The 22,791-nt window shown below is 43.9% G+C and overlaps 1 protein-coding gene across 8 annotated transcripts in view; it reads left to right on the top strand.

Moving 5' to 3' along the window:
- The window catches only part of LOC137866233 (3',5'-cyclic-AMP phosphodiesterase 4B-like), a 47,324-nt gene extending 26,162 nt beyond the window's left edge, over nucleotides 1-21,162 (top strand). For 7 of the 8 annotated variants that reach the window (XM_068702000.1, XM_068702001.1, XM_068702004.1 and 4 more), the window contains 10 exons: nucleotides 7,406-7,518; nucleotides 14,641-14,734; nucleotides 16,177-16,415; nucleotides 16,512-16,610; nucleotides 17,055-17,219; nucleotides 17,593-17,692; nucleotides 17,931-18,085; nucleotides 18,209-18,331; nucleotides 18,445-18,627; nucleotides 18,773-21,162. In XM_068702000.1, the coding sequence (XP_068558101.1) occupies nucleotides 7,406-7,518; nucleotides 14,641-14,734; nucleotides 16,177-16,415; nucleotides 16,512-16,610; nucleotides 17,055-17,219; nucleotides 17,593-17,692; nucleotides 17,931-18,085; nucleotides 18,209-18,331; nucleotides 18,445-18,627; nucleotides 18,773-19,141 (1,640 nt within the window). In that variant the 3' untranslated portion in view covers nucleotides 19,142-21,162. Of the gene's footprint in view, nucleotides 1-7,405; nucleotides 7,519-13,708; nucleotides 14,146-14,640; nucleotides 14,735-16,176; nucleotides 16,416-16,511; nucleotides 16,611-17,054; nucleotides 17,220-17,592; nucleotides 17,693-17,930; nucleotides 18,086-18,208; nucleotides 18,332-18,444; nucleotides 18,628-18,772 lie in introns of those variants that run through there. The other variant, XM_068702008.1, reaches the window with a different exon arrangement.
- The last annotated feature ends 1,629 nt before the right edge of the window (nucleotides 21,163-22,791 follow it).

The following is a 22,791-nucleotide window of genomic DNA, read 5'->3' as shown; positions in this document are numbered from 1 at the left end:
TGAGGCAATATCCCCTGTTGTGGAAAACATATAGTACCTGCGTCTTTCTGGGCATGAGCTCAGTGTAGATGGCTGATTAGGAGCTCTATGAAATGTTGATTAACTCTTATTAAAAAAAAAAAAAAAAAAAATGAAGAGAGTGTTGTGTGCCATCCTGCAGGAAGATGGTGAAGTCAGACACAGATGTCGCTCTAGGGAGAGTAAGAGATATGCCAGATTGTTGCAAGGGAGTGAGATGAGAAAGAAGGAAAACACAGCAAAGGTCAGAGAGAGACGTCACGAGTTTCGAAACCGTTTAATCAGATGCGATATTACTGAAGCAGGGGAAAAAAAAGGTCGGATTGGATGGAATAAACAAAAAGAGCCGGAACGTGACCGCGGCCACTGAGGGAAAGTGCAGAAAAGTGTGTGTGTGTGTGTGTGTGTGTGTGTGTGTGTGCGTGCGTCACTGCAGGCTGTTTACACTGTTAACCATTGTAACGTGATGGGATTGTCGTTCTCATCATGTGAGTTTGCAGTTTACGCTTCACATTTGGCCCCATCACACGCAGTCCAGTGAGCCCCGCTGCCAACAAAGGGCTCCCTCTTCCCTGTCTGATTCAGATTATAGGCTTCGCTCTGTATCACGCCTGATGAATTGTACTTTTTGAGGAAAATGCTTGATCATTCTCCGTCAAGGACCGGTGATTAATCTGTAACGGGTATCGTCACTAGCGTTAGATGGGGCTCCAGGGTCCATGGTTATTCATAGACCAAGACGGGGATGTGAAATCTCATCGTGTGAAAAACATCACAGAATGTTCCCTCAGAAATTAATGTTTACAAAATGCCTTCAGAAATGAATGTTTCAGGCAGCGCCGCTTAAAGTGAGGCCTGTTGGCCCAAGTGGGCCGCTGTAGTTGACCTTAGATTTGACCCACTATATGAGGAAAAAAAACAACTTGTGCCTCCTTCTCACGTAGACGTTCCACAATTTTGCTTGATTTGTAATGTGTGCATTTTTTATTGAAGCTTATTGGACCCACATTTTTATTAATTTCATATTTTTTACCCCTCTATCTCATCAGAACTAGCAGACTTACACTAGTAATAGGAACAGAAACCAATGTGGTTTTTGTGTAAACTGTAAATATGTCACACAATTAGACGGTTAACATTTCTCAAATGCCTCATGAACGGGAAAAAAATAATAATTTAAAGGAATAGTTTAACATTTGAGGAAATTAACTCTTTATTTTCTTCCCAGGATTTAAATGGAACATCAATACCACCCTTGTATAAATGTTGCGTAAATGTACTGTAAGTTTATATGTATATCTATCTGTAGATCTGCCCTCAACATAAACATATGGTTGTTTTTTATGCTACGTAAATTGATATTGGAGATGATCTATAACCTGTTTAGACAAAGCAGCTTATAATACATTATTAAAACTACTAATGACAAGATTTGTTTTTATCAATGAAAATCCGATCTTTTTTTTGAATTGTGTGCCTTTTTATGAAAAAAACACTATAAATTACTTCAACAAAGTAAAAGGATAACATTTAGAATTGTTGATGGTTTACACTGACTTCAGAGTGGTTGAAATCAAGTTTGTGACGTTTTTCTTTCTTTCTTTTGTGCTGATCTGATTTTTTAATTTGATCTGTGACTCTTATCAGTGATACGATGTTTACTGTATATACACATTCTTAGGTGAATTGTGTTTTGTTTAGTAATCCTACAGAGTTGAGTTGTTTCCAATCATATTGAATGAATTACGGTAGCTTGGACACATCATGTTGCATCTTATTACAGTATCCTTCAGTATAATAATGTGTTGCAATGTGTTTCCAGCACTCGGGTGGTCTGCACTCAGTGACACGACTTACAGTAATGGAGAAACAGCTGAGCGTGACGTTATTTATTAACTTGTATTAACGCCACGATTCATTATTCATCTGGAAAGTAAACGGCTGTTTTTGAGGTACACAATTACAATTTTCATTGATTAAAAAAAAGCATTTAAATAGAGCTTGTTCATCAAAACATTTGGATGATCCTCCTATAGAGGTCCAGGTAAGCGCTAATGCTAGCGTCATGCTTGCTTGTGTCACTCTGCTGGTCAGAAACGGCGTCCACATCTGGGCAGCGGGGCCCAGAACGATTTTGTCACCCTTTGTCGATCTCTTGTCACATATCTTTGTGGGATGTATGCCAGCTGTTCAGAAAGAAGGTTACTGCAGTTTAACCTGTGCAAAAAAGAATTCTGTATTCAACTGTATACCAACATGCGAATTCTCTGCCTTCAAAACTAAACGTACACCTGACATTGTGCGCACGCTGCCTAGGGCGTCATAAGCATTACTCATCCGTCTTTTGTCTCTTTGTGTAAACATGACCTGAAGTTATTAAGACTGATCTGAAACAGGTTATTTAGACGGAACACAGAGGAAGAATAGCACGTGTTAGTCGCCTGTAATTTGCGCTTTGATTCCAAATAAGGAGTCACTTTTATATCGGGGCAGGAGATTTAGTGTGTAGTTGTGTGGGCATGCCGACAAGGTGCAGCATGAAATGTAGAAGTTTATTGTAAGCTCAATGCAAAGCAGTGGTGTCTGTTTTTAATGGTAAACGGTGTAAAAATATTTAGAATTAAAGATTATAGTATCTTCTATTTGGTAGCGTTGTTGTATGGTTCTGCTGAAGGTGGTTAAACCTCACAGTGTTTTTAGATGATTTCTTTGTGGAGGCCCATATTGTTTGTGACTGACATTGAAAAGCACTCCTTCACATTTGAAAATAATGAACAGACAGCTGACCGGCCAGAACAAATTTGACCCGTCATTCTTCAGTCCGGGCAGTCCGCTCCGCTCCCCTCTGCTGGAGTTACCCTGCTCCGCAGCCGGAATCCATGTTGGGTTTTCCAGGCTCGCAGTTGGAGGAGAGGCTCTGGAAGGCTGGAAGCGTGCAGCCTGGTTAAGTATTTGAATTATGTCATTGACGTCAGCACAGTCATAAACCTTGCTGCGGCCCATCCCTCATGCCGACCCGTGCCAACACGGCTCCATGGCGCATTGTGAAGGAGCTGTCAAACGGGCCCTGATGAGCTGTGTGTCTATTAGTTTAGCTGTCGAAGCCTTTTGTTTTGACAGGTGAGGATATTCTGCCCCAGTTGTAAACCATGAGGAGACATAATCAGGAGAGATGGTTGAGATTGTTTGTGAGAAAAGACGACGTGTGGTGGTGCGGTTTCGGGGCAGGACCTACTGTAAATATCCACCTCGCCACAGGTTCCTTTAAACATCACACCCCTTTCCGTATATTATTATATGTGATTATAATTTTTTTTTTTTTAAATACACGGTACAAATTACATGACTCGAGAGCAACGCTTGTTTTATTCAAGTAGGAAAGTTACAGATCAAATTCAAGTAATTTCCCACCAGGTGCGTACGTGGTCGACTGTTCACCGGTATACATTACACAACTCCTTTTGTGCTGCTGTCTGAATGGACACATATTTGATATAATGAAGATGCTTTCTGTGTGCCCCCCCCTTCTCAACTTCTGAGAAAACTGACGCACATTGGGATGATACAAAGGTGACTCACCTCTGTGTCTCAGCTTCATGTGCGAAGTCAAACACAAACTGCACCGAGTATGTGCACATATCTGTTTCAAAGTGTTCATTTTCTTTCACAATGCGGTACGGTCAAGGTGAGGAATGTGTGTGTGTGTGTGTGTGTGTGTGTGTGTGTGTGTGTGTGCGTGCGTACATGCAGATGGCTCCAAGCGGTTTAACTGGGATGACTCAAGTCTCTTCACTGACCCTCTGTTGTCACTATTCTCGTTATTTCCTGACGAGTCAAATTTGTATGAATAAACAAGACTGAAGCCATATTAGTCACCGTGTTAAAGTCCCCATGAAAACACAAATACTACATGAACAACCTCAACTTTACGTCAAACCTGTCATGCTGCTGACACACAAATGCTTGCTGTTGCAAGTACATGCTTGCAAAACGTTCTTGGGTGTTGAACTTCATTTCAGAGAGAATCATAATGTTGTTACATGTATTTGACAGCTACAGTTGCAGATTAAGATTTTACATACGAAACATGAAATAATATACACTGTTATAATAGTATTATGGATTGAACTACCCAACAGCATATTCAATCTCCCTGAAAACATTATAATGTCCCTTGCATATTAGTGTATCAATACAAATAATAATGATTAAAGAAATCTTATGATTTAACACCTTTTCTGACGATACTTTTGTACTTCTACTTAAATGTTTGAATGCAGGACTTTTGATTGTAATAAATTGCTTTTTCATTTAGTCATCACTGACTATTAATCCTAACTTAAGTAAAGGATCTTCCACCACTGGCTATAGCTTATCAGTCGTTGGTGTAATAGATAAGGTCGTTCAGCTCTGCACACCAAACTTCAGCCAGACAGCAAAGGAAGCAGGGTTTTTTTTTTTTTTTTTTGGGGGGGGGGGGGGGGGGTTAGGTTGAGAGCACAGAGAGGGGCAGTGTGAGGTGGATGTGAGCGGAAGGTGTTTCCGGCGGGAATGGAGGTGGTGGTGGTGCTCGTTGGTGCAGTTGATGGCTCTCACAGAGGCCGGTTTGTGGCCCTTTAGGGGAGAGAGTTGGAGGGAAAAGTGGGAGAGAGAGAGAGAGAGAGGGGAGGCAGACGGGGTCTGTCTGCACACTGAGGTCTGTTGTCCTCTCGGCAGCCTCCAGCATACGGCCAAAGCATTAGGACTCATCGAAAAAAAAAATTAAAAAAAATAGACTTCCACTGAAAAAACAGGCTGGAAAAGTACCTCGCACCCTGTCTGGGAGCAGGTTTTTCAGACTGAAAGTGCGTCACGCCACCTTTGACTGGTGACATTGTGAAATGTCTGTCAGCACATTTAACACTGTATTTATGATCAACCAGAGGCAATGATAGATTCACCAGGCCCATCTACTCCTCCTGCGTGTGTGTGTGTGTGTGTGTGTGTGTGTGTGTGTGCGCATAGCTTTGTTTTAATTACTACTCCAACGGGATTATAAGATGTCATGTTAAAGAAGCATCCAGCTGTTGTCGTTTTTAGGAAACGCAACAGTTGAACATGTGAAGTTCTGCTTCAGTGTTCTTGCTGTGGGCGAGTGGCATGAAGCCAGACAGCAAAAACAGTACATTTTTTGTTCTTCAGTCTACATCTGAGTGTTTTTTTTATTTTTTACTGCCATCAGATTCTGGAGTTTGCGTGTGAATCAGCCGCCAGCTTCAAAATGACCTGAGTCCCGGTCATGCATGCGGTGTGGAAGAGCCAAGCCTTTGATGATTCTCAGCTTCCTTGTTAAAATGTCTAATGTCTCTATATGCTCTCTTTGGAGGAAACGGGGCCAGGATGTGGTCGCACCTTCTTGGCAACATCTCCTGCCCCTATGGCTCAAGACGGCCGCACGTTGGTGTATACCCCATTTCAACAGCTCACCACCTTGTGCATGAGCTGCTTTGACGCTGTGCTTTCTGCTCCGTGTCACTGACTTTTACACGGCTTGGATGCCGGTGGTTCCTGTGAATAGTTTGAACCGCGAAGCTTGGCGTCCAGCGGTATATTATAGCCAGGGGTTCTTTGATTCCTCCAACCTGGAGCTCAAGTAAAGGAAAATTTGTCTGACCCGAGGAATGAGGCTTGCGCTAGCAGTCGCGCTCCAGTAATCTGAGGAACCGGTGGCGTGATTTCTAAAAGCCGCAGTAGAGTTTAAACGGTTGAAACTCGACTCTGCTTTGACGTTCAGAAAGGTCGCTATCGTCATGTTGTTCTGATATCTTTCTATCGTGGGAGGTTTCCTCAACTGCACATATTGTGTCTGAGATTTTCATTGAAGTTCTCTGTGAACCACCGCTGGTTCAGAGTCTGTACGCCATCGCATGTGCTTTGAAGTGCTTTGATCCGCTATATTGACGTAAATTGGGGAGCAGCACGCTGGCTGTCCCGTTGTGCTAAGCATATGGGCTAAATTTCTTCCATGTGTGAAGCCCTATGAAGTAGAGATCAGTCTTTTCCATAGAGAAAGGAAGGTGGGGAGATCCAGATGTGCTCAGCGTTTACTCCCTCCGAGCAGAAATTTGTAGAATCAACATTCTTCCTGGTATATCAGGGAATGATCCCTCTTAATTAGCTTCCTTGTGTTTTATCATCTCGGTGCATTTCTCATAAACTCCCCTTTTCCTTCTGAAGTGTGCGGCCGACCACATGTGAGGCATAGCTGCTAACGACGTAGCGCTTTCTTCGGATGACAGCTACGATTGTCCTCAGCAGCCACATCCACCATTCAGTAATTCCGCTCCATGTTTTGCGTGAGTTCAGGGCCAAAGAGGAAGCGCTTTAGTTTCTTTGGCACACAGCGAGACCCCGGCCTGGTCGCCCCCAAAATTCAGGTAGTCAAAGTTTGCCTCTCGTGTTGCTTGTGTAAACACAGAGTTTGCTGTTTGATATGTATTTTTTTTTTTTTTCTCCCTCAGAGAGGAGAGAACCAGTTTATGGATTATGGTGGTGTGGTGTGGTGTGTGCTGCTCTCGCTGCAGTTCAGCAGATAAAAGCCTTGAAGTGGTCTGCATGTTTCAGAAAGGAAGTCATCGGGAGTGGAGGAAGTTAGAGCATTTGTCTCTGCAGCAGTGACAAAGTGCATTCAATAAGTTAATGTGGGTTTTTCCTCTTTTACTCCCCTCCGTCCCCTTTCTCTTCTTCCTCTTCTCCCCATAGCTTTAGTATATTAGATACAGAGATTCCTTTGTTTGGGACAAAAACATCATAAAGCACAAAGATCAAAAAGCCAAATTGGTCTCTTCACCTAAAGCCCCTCTGCAGGCAGTGGGTTTGTACCTGTTTGTACATATTTTTTTTTTTAATAGTTTGTATGTGTTGAAATGGGAGGGGGGGGGTCACAGACAGCAGGAGGCATCAGCCAGTTTGCACACCACTTGTTCAGCAGAGTCATAGTGATACTAAGAGGGGGGGTAGAGCAAATGAGTGAGTCTGAGAGGGGGTGGTGGGCGGGGAGAACCAGACAGAGTGGGAGGGGGTTAGAGGAGCGCACGAGAGCGAGGGAATGAGGGGTTATGGAGAGAAAGAGACTACAGAGAGAGAGCGAGAGAGAGACTGCAATCAGTGACTCCAGCCCTCAGTTGGTCCGAACTCTCTGAGGTGGTGGAGGAGCGTAATAAGATGAAAGAGCTGTGTGTACACACCTCCCCCGCTTCCTCTGCGTCTCCCGGATGTCCTGCGAGCCAGTCCTCCGTAAGATCTAGCCACACCGGGACCCTCGGACCTCCACGCATGGTGTCGGGGGGCTCCGCTATGGACATGGATCCTCTTGGGCCTGAATTCGTGTCCATGTGTCTGTTGGCAGATGAGTCCTACCAGAAGCTGGCTATGGAGACCATGGAGGAGCTGGACTGGTGTCTGGACCAGTTGGAGACCATCCAAACCTACCGCTCTGTCAGCGACATGGCCTCTAACAAGGTAGGACAATTTAGCCTACATATTATTCCATGTACTGTATTTGTGAAGTTGCCAGGAAGTCTTTACATCCACATGTCCAATGACAGGACTTAAGTAGTCAAGTACGCTCTCTAATGGATTACACTTTTGTCCAAGGAATTGTGGTTGATTTTCATTGGAGCTGCTTGTTATGCATCTCTTATTTTAGACACATAGCTGATCAGAATCATGCATCATCTACAGAGCGATGTACAGGTAGCGCCTTCTCCAAAATTCCAAGAGTTCAGACAGTTGTATCAACTGGCATAGGAAGCGTTTAATCTCCGAACTGACAAATAAGCACTGCTCTTGATGCTTGATATCTCTGATCACATCCTTAAGTGCAACTTAAACTCTTAATATTTGTTTAACTGTGTCATTGCCTGCTCTATCCACCGTGACAACGATCGCAGGCACACAGCACACCTACACTATGTATTGTGTCTCCCAAAACCAAAATGAACAAGGATTTAGAGGAAAGTTATTATTCAATAGGTCAATCTCAGATCTAACTACTCGACAATTTTACAGAATTGTTATCACAGTATGTATTCTGTACAACGCTATCGACACTGAGCTCGTTATGGCGACCTGACTGACTTTTACACAGCTGTACTATTAGTCTTTGTTGCATTGTGGTCGTCAATTTCTGCGGTGTATGCAAAATGTAAATTCTCTTTTGCCACATTGACGCACTTGCAAAGTAACAGCCTTTCTGTGGTCGTGTACGAGTTGGCATCATCATTTTATGGACGTCCTGTAATAAAGAAATGTAAAAACCATGTTTTGTTTTGCATGCATGACTACTGGCTTCCTGTTGAAATAGCATAATCCCCTGTATAACATGGCGAGCGCTGTTCCGCTTCAATGTCCTTACCTTATTCAAACTATGTGAGACGTCGGGTGTGTTTTACTGCCAGGCTGAGCTTCAGATGTACATGCAGTAGGAATGCAACTGCACACAGATGCATTTGTCGTTCATGTAAATGTGGGGATGTCGGCTCCGTGGGACATCGGTCCAATTTTTCAAGGGACGTCATCATAAAAGGTCACACTTAACTGACAGACGTCCGTTTGTCCAGACGTCCGTTTGAGATTAACAGAGAAAATTAGGACTAAGTCCACACTAGCTTTAAAACTCAACTGACTTTCAATCATATCTTTGCAGCTTAGTCAAAAGAATTATTGACAGGTATCGTCCATTTGTTCATCTTTTATATGAATATTCTTCCACTAGCTATGAAAGGGGGCCACATCTAGAGTGTGTGTGTGTGTGTGTGTGTGTGTGTGTACGAGGAAGTAGTGTTGAAATAATGGCTGATGTTCTGTGCTTAAGGTTTGTGTCCGAGCAAACGTGTCTGCATTGCTTACAAATGTGCCAATGCATACAGTATTGCATGTAACAATATAATGCATTTACATTAACTGCAGGAACTTTGGCCGTTTGTTGAGTCAAAAACAATGAATGTACCATAATAATTTCACCTAACAGCATGTCAGGAAACTACAGATGCCAACAGAACATTAGCAGGCTTTATGCTGTGGATGTGACTCTTCAACTGCTACATGCATCCATACATATATTCTTCCCATTAATATTGTAACATTTATCTGGCTTGAAGTTCATATTGACTTTATTTGAAAGACTTTCCTTAAAGAGCAAAACAATTTAAATTAGTTGAGTGTGTTATCGTGCTAATATTTGTTAGTTAGAAATTAGTACAGTTGAGTCTGATGGTAATTTCATTAGCCTCGCAGATATTAAATTATTTACCATGGAAAGCTACGGGATCACTAATTTCATGGCAATCCATATAGTTGTTGAGATATTTTACTACAGAACAGAAATTTCAACCTCATGATGATGATGATGATGGAGGAATGACCAAAGTCATTGGAATATCCTCTGGGCACCATGAATATCTGTGCAAAAAAAACCCTAGAGAAATAGACGTTTCCATCCCTGCTAGCGTGGCTAAAAAGATAAAGCATCCATTCTCATCAATTGGCATGACAACATGTTGTTTTGAATCTTTTAAAAAAAAAAAAAAAAATCAGCTTTCTGGTTGAGTTGGAGTGAATCTAAATAAACACACTGTGGTGTTTCAAGGCAACACAAAGCAGCTATTTGGAAGTAATTACTTCCCTTTGCTTTGATGATCGTTTTTTTGTGTGCGTATTTCATTTATGCAGAGCTCAACCAAATTACTGTACAGTGCACAGAATTACTCAACACCCCCCCCCGCAGCCAGTGGAGACTGTATGGCGGCATCAGATTATAGACACCCAGGGTGGTGTTGTCCATTTCCGTCTGTATTCTAAACTGTGGTCTGAGGGCGGATTGGGATGGGGAGGGGTGTTGTCGGACCGTAACGGGTGACTGTGACCGCGACACCGGTTTCCTGTCTCTTTATTTCCCGTGCGGCCCCCCCCCCCCTCCCCCGCTGCCCCCTCTACTCTGCTCCCTTGCTACCCGACGACAATAGCTTTGCTTTGGCCATGCAGCTAGGTTGAGTCTTTACAGACAACCGCGTCACTGGGACTGTCAAGACAATGAGCACGAGGCCCTGCAGACGCACACTAACACATCCACTCGGACAGGCAGGCCGAGCACATTGTTCACCCTGAGTCAGAGTATGACCCACCACTAAGCATTGTTGACCAATAGTGCTTTTGAGAGGGGTCAACAGTTTATGATGTACAGTTCAGATTTGGCAGTGTTCTACATCGTTGTGCAATTGTACAGGGATGGAAAGAATACATTTCTTGGTCCACTTTAGGACGTATTTGACACAAATTAGTGTCAAATACGGTTTCTTCATTACACCGTTAATGCAGCATCTGCAGGCTTTTGCTGCTCTCCAGCATTTAAATGACGTGATGTTTGACAAAGAGCCCGTTTCTTTTCGGAACCGGAGGATGTAATTGAGCCCACGATCAAACCCAGGGTGTCTCCACATTCGGTGTCCAAGGGCACAGGTGTTTCCGGGGCAACGGGGACCACACACCCTGCTGACCGCCAGCCCTGGTCGCTGTGACCTCAGAGCGGGGAGCGGCTCCCCTGCCCCTCACTATCATTAGCCTCGCCACACTTCCATGCTGATGCTGGTGACGGCCTTGGACAAACACTGCCATCTGAATCCAGTTAGAGGAGCTTAGCGTTGTGCGGGTTAGCGTGCGAGCGAGCCCCCGAGCAGAGCGCGAGCCAGTAGGAAACTTTAACTCACGTGTGGTCACTTCAACTTTAAAGCACCGCCGTTCTTCAGAGGGGAAAAAATGACAAAATTATTGAAACAGATGTAGTGGTGGGTCTGTAGCTGCAGCAGGGGTAATGGACATTAAATTACAGCGTTGTGATTCAGTTTGACTGAAAGGGTGGTTGAGCAGATCAGACAAGTTGCTGCACTGATTTTGGTGCCCAATTGTAATTGAAAAGTTTTACCTCTGAAATCTGCTGATATCATGGAAAATTTGCCTAGACTTAGGAAGGTAAATATGAAACCTGCTTTCACTGTAACCCTATTTACCTTCTAGGAAATGTCTCTTTCTAATGTTGCTGAACTGTGAAAACTCGCTAGGTATCATCCACAGTGTGTTGGCACTGTAAACATCCACACACGGGACAGAGGCAGCTTTGGATCACTCTGGACTTTGTCAGATTGCACAGCAGAGGTATTGCAATATGCAGTCAAGCTGCAATCCCCTCCGGCTCTGTTCTGCTTCCGTTCAAGTTCAAAGTGTGCTGTAAGACCTGAGCTTGGAAACTTGTCCATTTGACTTTGATTATTTGCTAAACAAGTTTGTCTGGGACTTTTCACTGATGAATTCAGGTGTGTTAGTAGTTTGGTGCCTGAGGCCATTGTTAGGAAGCGGGAAGTCTACCAGTAAACGGACTAAATTACTCTATCAAGTTCAAGGGAAGTAGGTGGTGACACATACTCAGGCGTGTGTCGGAGGGAGGAGCTATAGACCTTTTGTTAGACTTTGTAGGCCAGTCAGTCAAGTCAGCTTTATCACTGACTCCACTTCAGAAAAGAGAGTCGAGGGAGGAAGCAAGCAGAGTCTCAGACGAACAGAGTTCATTTTTTTCGTGAAACTTAACAAGATTTATTTCGGCTTTTTTTTTTGTTGGTTTTTTTGTGAAGTGACAATGGGACTATGTTCTGAAAAACAGATGCAAAACTTTGGCATGCTTACAAGTTTGAAAAAGGTGAGTTAGTTTTGGAGCCGCTTGCATTGTTCTGTGAGAGTGTGGTCTGCCATATAGAGAGTGTGTTGTAGATTAATTCATTCATTAAAAAAATGGATCCATTAATTCATTTGATCAAAGGGCGTTTCTTTGAAGAACAAGATTAAATGTTGCATTTAGTTTGCTTTATTTTACTCATTGCGTTGAGAATTGTTGGGAGACTTGTTTGGATTCCGGCCAGTAAGACTAAACATTGGTGCGGCGGCATATTTAGCTTTTAAAAAAAAACTACTTTTGAACTCTTTTAATGTAAATTAGTTTATGTGTTTCAACTTACACCCAAACTTATACTTTGCATTGCCATACTGCGAGACAATGACTCCAGTGTGCACCTATTTTGAATATTCAAAGTTTATGAGACATCCGCTTGTCATCTTCTTAGAACTAACCACGAGTCGGGTTTTTTTAGAGTGAATGAAACTTCTCGATGTTACCTAAGATCAGAGTTTGTTCTCAGTATGAGCCCTCTTTGCTAACGTCAAAGGATGTATGACTTAACCTCATGCATTGAGTAATCTTTTATCACTCATAGACTGGTCATCATGCTGTGCGTCTGAGCTGAACTTTATGACCCCGGGTGACTGAAATGTGTCTCTGTGCCTGATTTGTTTCACTGCTTTAAAGAATCAATTACAAGCTCCCTTTGAATGGAATAAAGTCTTCGTACTCCAAGCTCACATTTTTTGTCCTCATGAGCTCTCTTTGATTTTTATGGACTGCCTCTGGCAGTCGGGGTTTTAATAGCAGCCCGTGCTTTGAAAGTGGTATTCTAGTTTCACAGTCAAGTAGATGTGAGCAGTCTGCTTGACAACTAGTAGACAGCTGTTGAGATCAGAAGAGAAAAGACCCCATTGTAAGAAATCAAAAAGCCCTGGCAGAAGGCATAATCAAAAGCTTTTGAACATTAAAATCCATTTCAGGCAAAAGGATTGATTGCACCATTATCCCATTGCATTCATTGTAAAGATTAGGTTGTGATTTTGCATTAGTGCTTCTCTTTCTTGACAAGAAAAGCTATTTTGCAACAGAATCTGCCTTCTTTAACAGAAGATGTGTTCTTGATTGTGTGTCAATCCAGTGCATCTCTGCTACAGATTGTGTGTAGTATGGTTGTACATGGTTGTGTGTGTGTGATGTGATGCAATGAGTTTAGAGCGAGGACTACCGTGAGAACGGCGGCATGGGCCACGTGACTCTGTTGCCATGGCGTTCAGGTTGACGTGCAATTGGTGGGCCTCTAGTGGGCGGCAGACTGAAAACTCTCATCTGTTTGTCTCCCATCATCTCAGTTAGGGTAGACAACAGTTGAAATTGATAACAAGGACAGGTCTTTAAAATCTACTGGAATGAATATGAACTGGAATTTGTACAACAGTTCATGCAATATGCAAAAATAAAGACTTAACCCCAATCTGGTAAATGAATACGCGGCGTCTCCTCAGCCACGTGATAAACGCTTTGGTGCTTTGAAGCCTCACATTGCGCAGTATGCGTTGGATCTGTTCTGCATTACTGAGCAAGGAGAGCCAATCGGGAAAGGAGGGAATCCGAGTTGGGGAGGGCTGAAAGAGACCGTGGGAGGGGGTTTGCAGAGAGCTCAGGAGTGAGGGAGAAAGCTAGAGACGGAGAGAAAGATGTGGGGGGGATTCTCCAAACTCCGATTATCTGCAGTGCTGTGCATGGCTCAATGTTTAGCGAGGGAGGGAGGGAGGGAGAGAGAGAGAGAGAGAGAGAGAGAGAATCCATCAGTCTGCCACAGGGGACTCTACAGCTAGAGCTCACCCCCCTCCTCTCCGCCTTTCTCCGTCCCTCGTTTCCTTTCTCCCTCTGTCTACGAGCCTGCCCTTCCTCCCTGCCTTGCTAAATCCGGGCTTGGGAAGGCTGGATTCCCCCCCCCCCCCCCCCCCCCCCCCCCCCCCCCCTGCATGTCACTGGATGACATTTGGATGGTGGCAGGAGAACACAGGTTTAGAGAGACGGACAGAGGCAGCGAGAACCGAAGAAAAGCAAAGGGAATATTGATTGCAACCAGGGGGATTCCATCACTCTAGCCCAACGGCTTGCAATCCTGGAAAACAGTGGGCGACGCTATGAGGAGGCGCATCTGGATGGGGACGTGTGGGTCCGCCACAGCCCCTCTCTAGACACTTCGGCTGGGGCATTTTTACCGCAGTCGTCCGCTGGAAGGCGGGGATTTGGTGGCGCTTTGTGCTTCAGGTTGTAGGGCTGAGCTCAGCCTTGGGGGTCCACTCAGAGAGGAGCATACAGGGCTTCTGCTGGGGAGCACCAGGGGCTCAGCACAGCTCAGCACCATGCCTGAGGCCAACTACCTGTTCTCTGTGTCCTGGGGATACATCAAGGTGTGTCTCAGAGGAGAGTTGGCACAGATGGGACGTGTGGGTGCATGTGTGTGCATGTGTGTGCATGCACATACTGTATATTCATGTGTTTTCACTGTAGCTGGAGAAATATCTCAGTATTCCCACATTGATTTTGTTGTGTTTTGATTGCACACTTGACGTGTTTGATTCCCTTTAAAAACTCAGCGTAAAAATGATGACACTGTATTTTGTATATTGTTATTATTCGTATATGTAGTGTGTTTTACGTTGTTGAAATGCTCTGCGGTCAATTGTCTTCGTGACTAATTCAAGCCAGGGCCAAGAAGACATAAACACTAACCTTATATGGCGCATTTAAAAAAAAAAAAAGAGGCCATGTTCTCATGGGACAGGAAGCGCTTTAATCCTCTGCTCGGAAACGGCAGAAAAAATGAATGAACTGATATGCACTTCCTTGTAGAGATCATTTAACCTCATGTATATGTTGTTTTTTTTCTATCTCTATGCCTCCAGTTCAAGAGGATGCTGAACCGGGAGCTAAGCCACCTGTCTGAGATGAGTCGCTCAGGCATCCAAGTTTCAGAGTACATCTCCAACACCTTCCTAGGTGAGCACTGCAGCACACAAATACTAATTGCATAGGTGCAACACGCTTAAATGTGCCGTTATCCTTCAGTAAGGACACGTACAGTCTACACGCGTCGGAGGTTGTGAGGTTACCCAAAGCATGTGCCAAGTAGCGGAGAAATCGTAGTTAGTCTGCTCCGCTGCTCTCAAACCAGTCTGATCTGGTCTGGTGGTGGTGGTGGTGGGGGGGGGGGGGGGGGGGGGGGACGGAGAGTCCCCTCGCTCTGACTGCAGAGAGATGTGGAGAGGGAGGGGTGGTTCTACTCAGGGAAGACTTCCCTCTGGAGAGATCAGGGGCAATGAGCGGTGGAAGAGGGAGCTTGTTGTGTGCACACGGTGCCGTCATGCATTATTCATCTGGAGGACAGCCGTGGTTCCTCGTCTCTCAAAAGCCCGGCAGCGTTGTCGTGAGTCACGGCCAGCCAGTCTGCCCCCTCAGGTTTTCCACCTTCCCATCCAACTCACCACCAGCATGCACCCAGGCCAGCAGCTTATCTGGGGCTGTGAGCAGACAAATGTTCTCCTCTCGCTTGTAAACAAGCCTCCATCTTCTCGCCCCCGAAACAGCGAAACCCTAAAAGGGAAGAGAGGCTGGATGCATTGTGAAGGAAATGTACCTCTCCTAACAATAGAAGTGGTGCAGCGAGCGAGATCTCTGCACGATAGGGCCGCTTGGGGAGAAGAGACGAACACAAGAGCGCAGAGAGACACTCGCCTTTGAAGCTTAGTGGTTTTGTTGTCGTCTGTATTGCAGCTAACACCTGTCAGGTGTAGTGAGATCATTTTTCTTCCTGCGCTTTGTGGAGGATGCAGCCGAGATATGTTTCTCTCGCTGCGGTGTATGTGGTGCACATATTCAGACCGATGGAGTCTTACAGTCACACACACACACACACACACACACAGCTGCGTGAGAATCTCATTCAGCCAGCAGAGAAACTAAATCACATGAACCAAACACACCTGCATGCTAACAAAAAAATACAGTATAACGTAAATATTTTGCCGTGATATGAGCCAGCATCCATGATTCTGTGTATTGTTTTTGTTACATCCGGGCTCTGTTTCTCACAATGCACAGGCCACTGGCAGCATTGTCGGATATCATAATATCTAAGTTGCACTTCTTGACCCTTCTTGAAATCATTTTCCTTTTGCTTTTTCACCGTCGCGAGGAATTTTATTTTTAACAACGTTAACTGTAACTGAAGATTGCTTGCTAATTAAACAAACTGTCCGTGCAGCTTTAATGTGTTGCCAAGTAGGTGTGAGAGGTCAACTATCTCCCCGTGTTAACTTTGTTTACTCGGTACAAGCCAGGAGCTTATACAACAAACCCCATCTTATTTTGTTTTTGTCCTTGGAGTAACTGAAAAGCAGCTTTTCTAACTCTTTTGTGACTTCTATTTCTATCTTTTACAGACAAGCATAATGAGTTGGAACTTCCGTGTGCAGTTCCTAAGAGGGAAAGGAAGAGGAGACAGGGCCAAAAGCAGCAGCAGCAGCAGCAGCAACAACAGCAGCAGCAGCAACAGCAGCAGCAGGGTGGGATGATGACTCAGATCAGTGGGGTGAGGAAGGTCAGCCACACACCCAGCATCTCTGGAACCACCAGCAATCGCTTTGGGGTCAAAACGGACCAGGAGGAACTGCTGTCGAAGGTAGGCGATTGACGGGGTTGTTAAGCAAAACAAAATGTATAACATGAAAGTCGCGCGATCGGCTGAAACCCTTTTGTCTCCTCTATCCTCGAACAGGACCTGGAGGACATAAACAAATGGGGCCTAAATATCTTCAAAGTGACCGAGCACTCCCACAACCGACCACTCACATGCATCATGTACTCCATCTTTCAGGTCAGTGTGCCTTGCCTCTTCATCCTCCTCATCTTCCACCTCATTGTCAGAAAGAGCTCATAAAAAGAAGCACCAAAGCGTACATAAACACATGCTTCTATAGAAGGCGTGAGGCACAGCCCGCCTCAGCATGTACAGTATGTTCTCTGTTACGTTCAGCTGTCAGTATTGCTACAGGGACATCTGCTAGAGGGACATTAGCACTTGAAATTGATTTCTAGCTGTGTGAATCATCCTGGCAGGAGGTCACACTGTTTTCATATTCAGCCTCTTCAGTAATTTGTTATTCACAATTTGCCGAATATGGTTTAGGAATAGATTTTAAGATCAGATCACTAGTCTGCCGGCGGAAAAACATCGACTCTAGGAGATGCTTGAAAACACAACTTACACGCTGTAACATTTATTTATTTTTTTCTTGTTTTCTTCCTCTGTCGTTTGCAGGAGCGAGACCTGATGAGGACCTTTAAGATTCCAACAGACACTTTTGTGACGTTCATGCTGACCTTGGAGGACCACTATCACTCCGACGTGGCTTACCACAACAGCCTGCACGCCGCTGACGTAGCCCAGTCCACACACATCCTCCTGTCGACTCCCGCACTGGATGTAAGTCACCATATAATATCACTATTTTTTTTAGTAGCAAATTGGAAATTGCTGTATTTTGCATATCTTTGCTTGTTGTTGTTGCCAAATTGACACGTAATTACCTTCTGGTTACTTACATAATTGACATGTGGCACCATTCAATTTTGGCAACCATCGCCTGCAGCTATTTCTCATGCTCTTTGTTATGCTTAAATGAAGTGACTGGAAGTGTCGTCACTAATGCTGGCGTGACCCAGAAACTGCATGCCTCAAAGGATGACACGTTGAAGTATCGGCCTCAAACCATTGTCCGATGCCTTACCTTGTTTGGCCAGTTTACTGACTGTGAAGCTCATTGTTTTTAATTGTTCTTCCTTCTCTTCCAACACAGGCGGTCTTCACAGATCTGGAGATCTTGGCGGCCATTTTTGCTGCAGCCATTCACGACGTGGACCACCCAGGAGTGTCAAACCAGTTCCTCATCAACACCAGTGAGTCCACTTTACTGGCACTTCTCGTCCGTCGCAAAAGTCACAACGCTGATTGATTTAGTCTACGTTTGCAAAAATGGCAGAAATATTTGCATGGTTTAATGGGGATCTGGCTCCAAAGGCAAACATTTGTGTTTTTAGAGACAGTGCATGGTTACCTGACCTGAGTTTAAAAAGCTAGAGCTCCAATTAAATTTCTTTCTTCCTGTCACTTCCCCCTCACTCCTCTGCTTTTTAGACTCCGAGCTGGCTCTGATGTACAACGATGAGTCAGTGCTGGAGAACCACCACCTGGCTGTGGGTTTCAAACTGCTGCAGGAGGACAACTGCGACATCTTCCAGAACCTCACCAAGAACCAGAAGCAGACGCTCCGGAGGATGGTCATCGACATGGTGAGAAAAACTGTCTGCACATCTGTCTGGTGCCAGTTTTAGCCGTCAGGGTGATTGACTTGCTTTATCGCTTCCCTCTTAAATTATTTCTTACATCGTTCTCTGTGTCTTTCTCTCCTCCAGGTGCTGGCAACTGACATGTCTAAACACATGAGCCTGCTGGCTAATCTGAAGACGATGGTGGAAACCAAGAAAGTGACCAGCTCTGGAGTTCTGCTGTTGGACAACTACACAGACAGGATGCAGGTAAGAAGCCTGCTAGTACACCCACATGATGCAGATAGTTTGGCACACGAGAAAGAGAGGCACTATGTAGAATTATTTATTTCATTTGTTTTTTTTTGTTGTTGTCTTTCCAGGTTTTGCGTAACATGGTTCACTGTGCGGACCTGAGCAACCCAACCAAGCCTCTGGATCTGTACCGGCAGTGGACAGACAGGATCATGAATGAGTTTTTCCACCAGGGAGACAGAGAGAGAGAAAGGGGAATGGAGATCAGTCCGATGTGCGACAAACACACAGCTTCGGTAGAGAGAACACAGGTAGAGAAGACTCCCATTTAGCTCCAAAAATAGATATATGTATACATTTACAGGTAGAGAAGACTCCCATTTAGCTCCAAAAATAGATATATGTATACATTTTTTTTTTTGTTACTGACATCCTCCCTTTTTTTATCTTTTCTAGGTTGGTTTCATCGACTATATTGTCCACCCTTTGTGGGAGACATGGGCCGACCTGGTCCACCCCGACGCCCAGGACATCCTGGACACACTGGAGGACAACAGGAACTGGTACCAGCGCATGATCCCCCAGAGTCCCTCCCCTCCGTTCTACTCCAGTGACGGGGAGGGCGGCCCCCTTGGGGAGGTGGAGGGGGGACCTGTGGCGAATAAATTTCAGTTTGAGCTGACGCTGGATGACCAGGACGGACAGGGGGGAGACGGGGAGAGCGCAATAATGGAGATGACTGACGGCGTGATACCCCAACAACACGCCTCTGATCAGGACGGGGTTGAAAGGACAACGTGTGACGTCTCGCCTGCGGAAACATAGCGGAACTGATGGTGTTCTTAGAGCACAGCAAATTTTTGCTGTTTTGGCTGAATTCATTTAATTGCAGTAGAGCAATCCTGCAATATCGCTCATTGGAGCTGCCTGGCAGAGAGGGCCTGACTGGATGTTGGGCACCCGTGCAAACGAGGCTTGGAAACCCCTTTGGCAGTTTGTTTTGAGCCCCCTAGAAGGGAGCCGGAAGAGGTGTGTTCTTTAAAGAAGGGACTACCGTCAGACTGCTGAGGCACGGCTGAATCTCACAGACAAAGAAGGTGGACAATATGTGTCCGTGTTCTGGGACTAGTAAAAATTCCAAACTTGCACTTCAGGACGTTTTTTATGTTCATTTTAATTATTTGTATTGTGTCGGGATGGGATGCCACCTGGTAAAATGTCCAACCAAAAACTACTGGTCAGCAAGTTATTTGTACCCAAGTAGTAACACTTTTACACAGTTGTGTGCCTTTTTTTTTTTTTTTTTTTTTAACAACCGTTTCTTTTTGTAAGTGTTTTTATAATTTATTGGACACATTCATGTAGCTGTAAAATGTGTCAACTTTTTTACAATAAGGACACATTTCTCTCACACAGTCTTCCTCATGTTCTGGCAATAGTATAAGCTTGTTTAGTGGATGTATTTCTAAAATCAGACGACTTCCCAGCACAATTTGCACTTTGTGGCATAGGACAAAGAGACCGTGGAAAGCATCAGAAATTTACATTGAAGTAAACATGTAAAACATGTTTGGGTTTTTTTCTCCAATAATTCATTTCACAAGCAATTTATTTCTTTGAAAATGAAAAAAAAAACATTTTGTATTTTTGAGTCCAAAAACATCTAAAGGAAAAACAAAACAAACGTCAAAGATCCTGTAAAGAAAGCACTTTGATGATATCACTGCCAACTCTGAAGAGTCAGATCCAATGCTTGAAGAGTCAAATCAAACTTCTGACCAGAAGTGAAATTGATCCCTGACACTGTCATGTAGCAGGATGAAGAGTTCAGGCAAAATGAAAGCCTATTATTTCGTGAATTTCACCAAAAATATCTCTCATAAAGGTCAGAAATCTCCTCCTTGTAATGCCCCTGTTTCGTCATTTCACACCCACCTGTTGTGGTTAGCAGCATTCTGATGAATAGGCTTCATGCCGTGACTCATTTTGAGTTCTGAATGACTGTAAGACTGTGTGCACATTTTAAAAAGACACCGATTAGTAATATAATAATTGTATCTTGTAGTTTTTATTCCAGCACTTTGAATATGTCGACAGTTTGCAGCTGGTTGCTGATCTGTCCAACACTACCTTAAAGGTACCACAATGTAAGGTGTAACCTTCAGAATAAAGGGTGGGGGTGCCAACATCGTGTCATGACACGATACCTCCTGTGTGTGTGTGTGTGTGTGTGTGTGTGTGTGTGTGTGTGTGTGTGTGTGTGTGTATGTATGTAAACAGTTGCACAATCTTGTTGCACCCAGCTGTGTTGTGCCGACCCTTCAGCTGTTTGTTACACTGTATTTATTATCTTTCTCCTTGTATATGATGATATTGATATTGATTGTTAATATTCCCTGTATATTTGTTATTATTTATATGCACTACCAAGTATCAAATCACAGTTTGACTGAACTTGTCTGGTGGTTCTGTTTTATTGTATTTAGCAAGCTGTTTTGCTATACGACCGTAACATGAAGTTATGCAGCTCAATTTTGATCATTTTGAGATGCCAAAAAATATATTGTGAACAGTCCGAACCAACCACACCTGGTGTGGTGCAGAAGAAGTCTGGCATTTTTTTCTTTTTTCTTTTGTTCCTGGTGGATCATGAAGGCTGGATATTTGCTGCAGTATATTGTGTACGGTGACTGGTCATTGTACAGCTATAGGAATATTTGCTGAAATATATTGCGTTGTTTCAAATATATTTTTTCAGTGTTTTTCCTCACATATGGTAAAATGGTGTATGTTGTGCTCAACAAATGTTTTCTATCAGATTAATAAAATGGGCATGTATTACAGAACTTTCTTGTCTGTGTATTATTGGATAACAAAGCTAAAAGGTCACGGATCGTGTGTGTGTTTATTTATATATATATTATCCGTGACCTTTTAGCAACCTGGTTGGAATTTCTGTCTGTATATCAAGACTAAACAGCAGCCAGTTGTTAGTGTATCCCTCGGCTACAGTAAAACAGCTATACATGATTAAAGACATAAAAGGCAATAATGTAATTCAATAAAACAATACAAGGTTTTTTTTTTAAAATTAAGTTAGGAGAAATGGAATAAAATCAACAAGAGATTAAAGAGAACACGTCATAAATAAGTAACAAGGGCCCTTGATAAAAGCCATGGGACCTGAACTAAAAGCAACAACAACAAAAAAGGTGGATTTTTGTCTTTTCTTTGTTCCAGTTAAAAGTCTAGCAGCTGCATTTTTTTTAACCATTTGGAGTTCAGGAAGGGTGTAATGGGTCAACCCCATATACCGAGAATTACAGTAGTGAAGTTGAGACATGATAAAAAAAGTTGGATAGCTGTTTCCAGCTCCTCATGAGATAGAAACGGATGAGAAATTCGATGTGTCGGTGTCGAAGAAACGCCGAGATGTTTAACCACTTTATGCAAATGGACATTTGTTAGGCTGGTGACAGAGCTTGGAGGGTCAAGCGTGATTACCTTGCTTTTGTTTTCATTAAGTTGAAGTTCCTTGCTATTCAGGTCATCCCAATTCAAGTTAATTGTCAGTAATTCCAATAATAAAGACTGCTGCGGTTTTATTGACGTCATGGTTCCAGTTTTGCAACTCTGAGGGAAAAACCAGGTGGAAATGACAACCACTTCCCTGCAGTGACACCACTGACACATCTTCCCTCTAAATTGAGTTTGGTAACTGCCGGCGGGCCAGCCAGCAATGTAAACAGGAAGGGTAGAGATAGCGATGCTATGTGCTGGGCCCTCAGGGCACTCACTCTCCCATGGCTGCGAGCACCTCGACCCGAGATAAGCATCTGGAATACGTGATCAACAGGAGGTCCTGCTGGGTAGAATTGGCACGCGGCCAGAGAGCCGTTTAAAGATTTTGTAAGATTTTGTAAGACACTTACTGATGAAATCTACTCTTCGCTGATCATATAATGTAAAAGCTATTTAGATTTTCTCTTTAGGGTTGATAATCCTCGATCAATTCTATTCCAAAATACTTTTTCTTGCCATCAGCCCTGAGCTCAGGTCCTGAGGTACAGAGCTCTGCTCGTTTGACGGGTTTTTCATGTGTTCATCTGGTAACAAAGGTTTGAAGGTACTCATTACTTGGCTATGAAAAAACGACCTGGTAGGAGAGAAAACTGGCAGCACTCACAACATATCCTTTGTTCCTGACACAATGCAAAATGTCCTGACCTATAAAATGTACTGCACGTGATCAATAATTAATAAATCACAGGTCACATTTTGAAGAGGATGTTAGATTCATATTACTTTGGGGTTTGTGGATGTCTGGATGACAACCAGAAACTTAAACCATCCTCCGCTTCCTTTGGATTCAACAAAAAATGAGACAACTGTTTATGGTAAACACAGGAGCAGACGGGGACGAGCGTTTTCCATGGTGGTGGTCCTTACTGCCATGGCAACGGGCAGCGAGTTTG

This window comes from Cebidichthys violaceus, unplaced genomic scaffold, assembly GCF_023349555.1.
Source record: "Cebidichthys violaceus isolate CVI_PGR_0920_01 unplaced genomic scaffold, fCebVio1.0.p SCAF_8, whole genome shotgun sequence".
NCBI classification, from domain to species: Eukaryota; Metazoa; Chordata; class Actinopteri; order Perciformes; family Stichaeidae; genus Cebidichthys; species Cebidichthys violaceus.
This window is presented reverse-complemented; position numbering and strand designations above follow the sequence as displayed.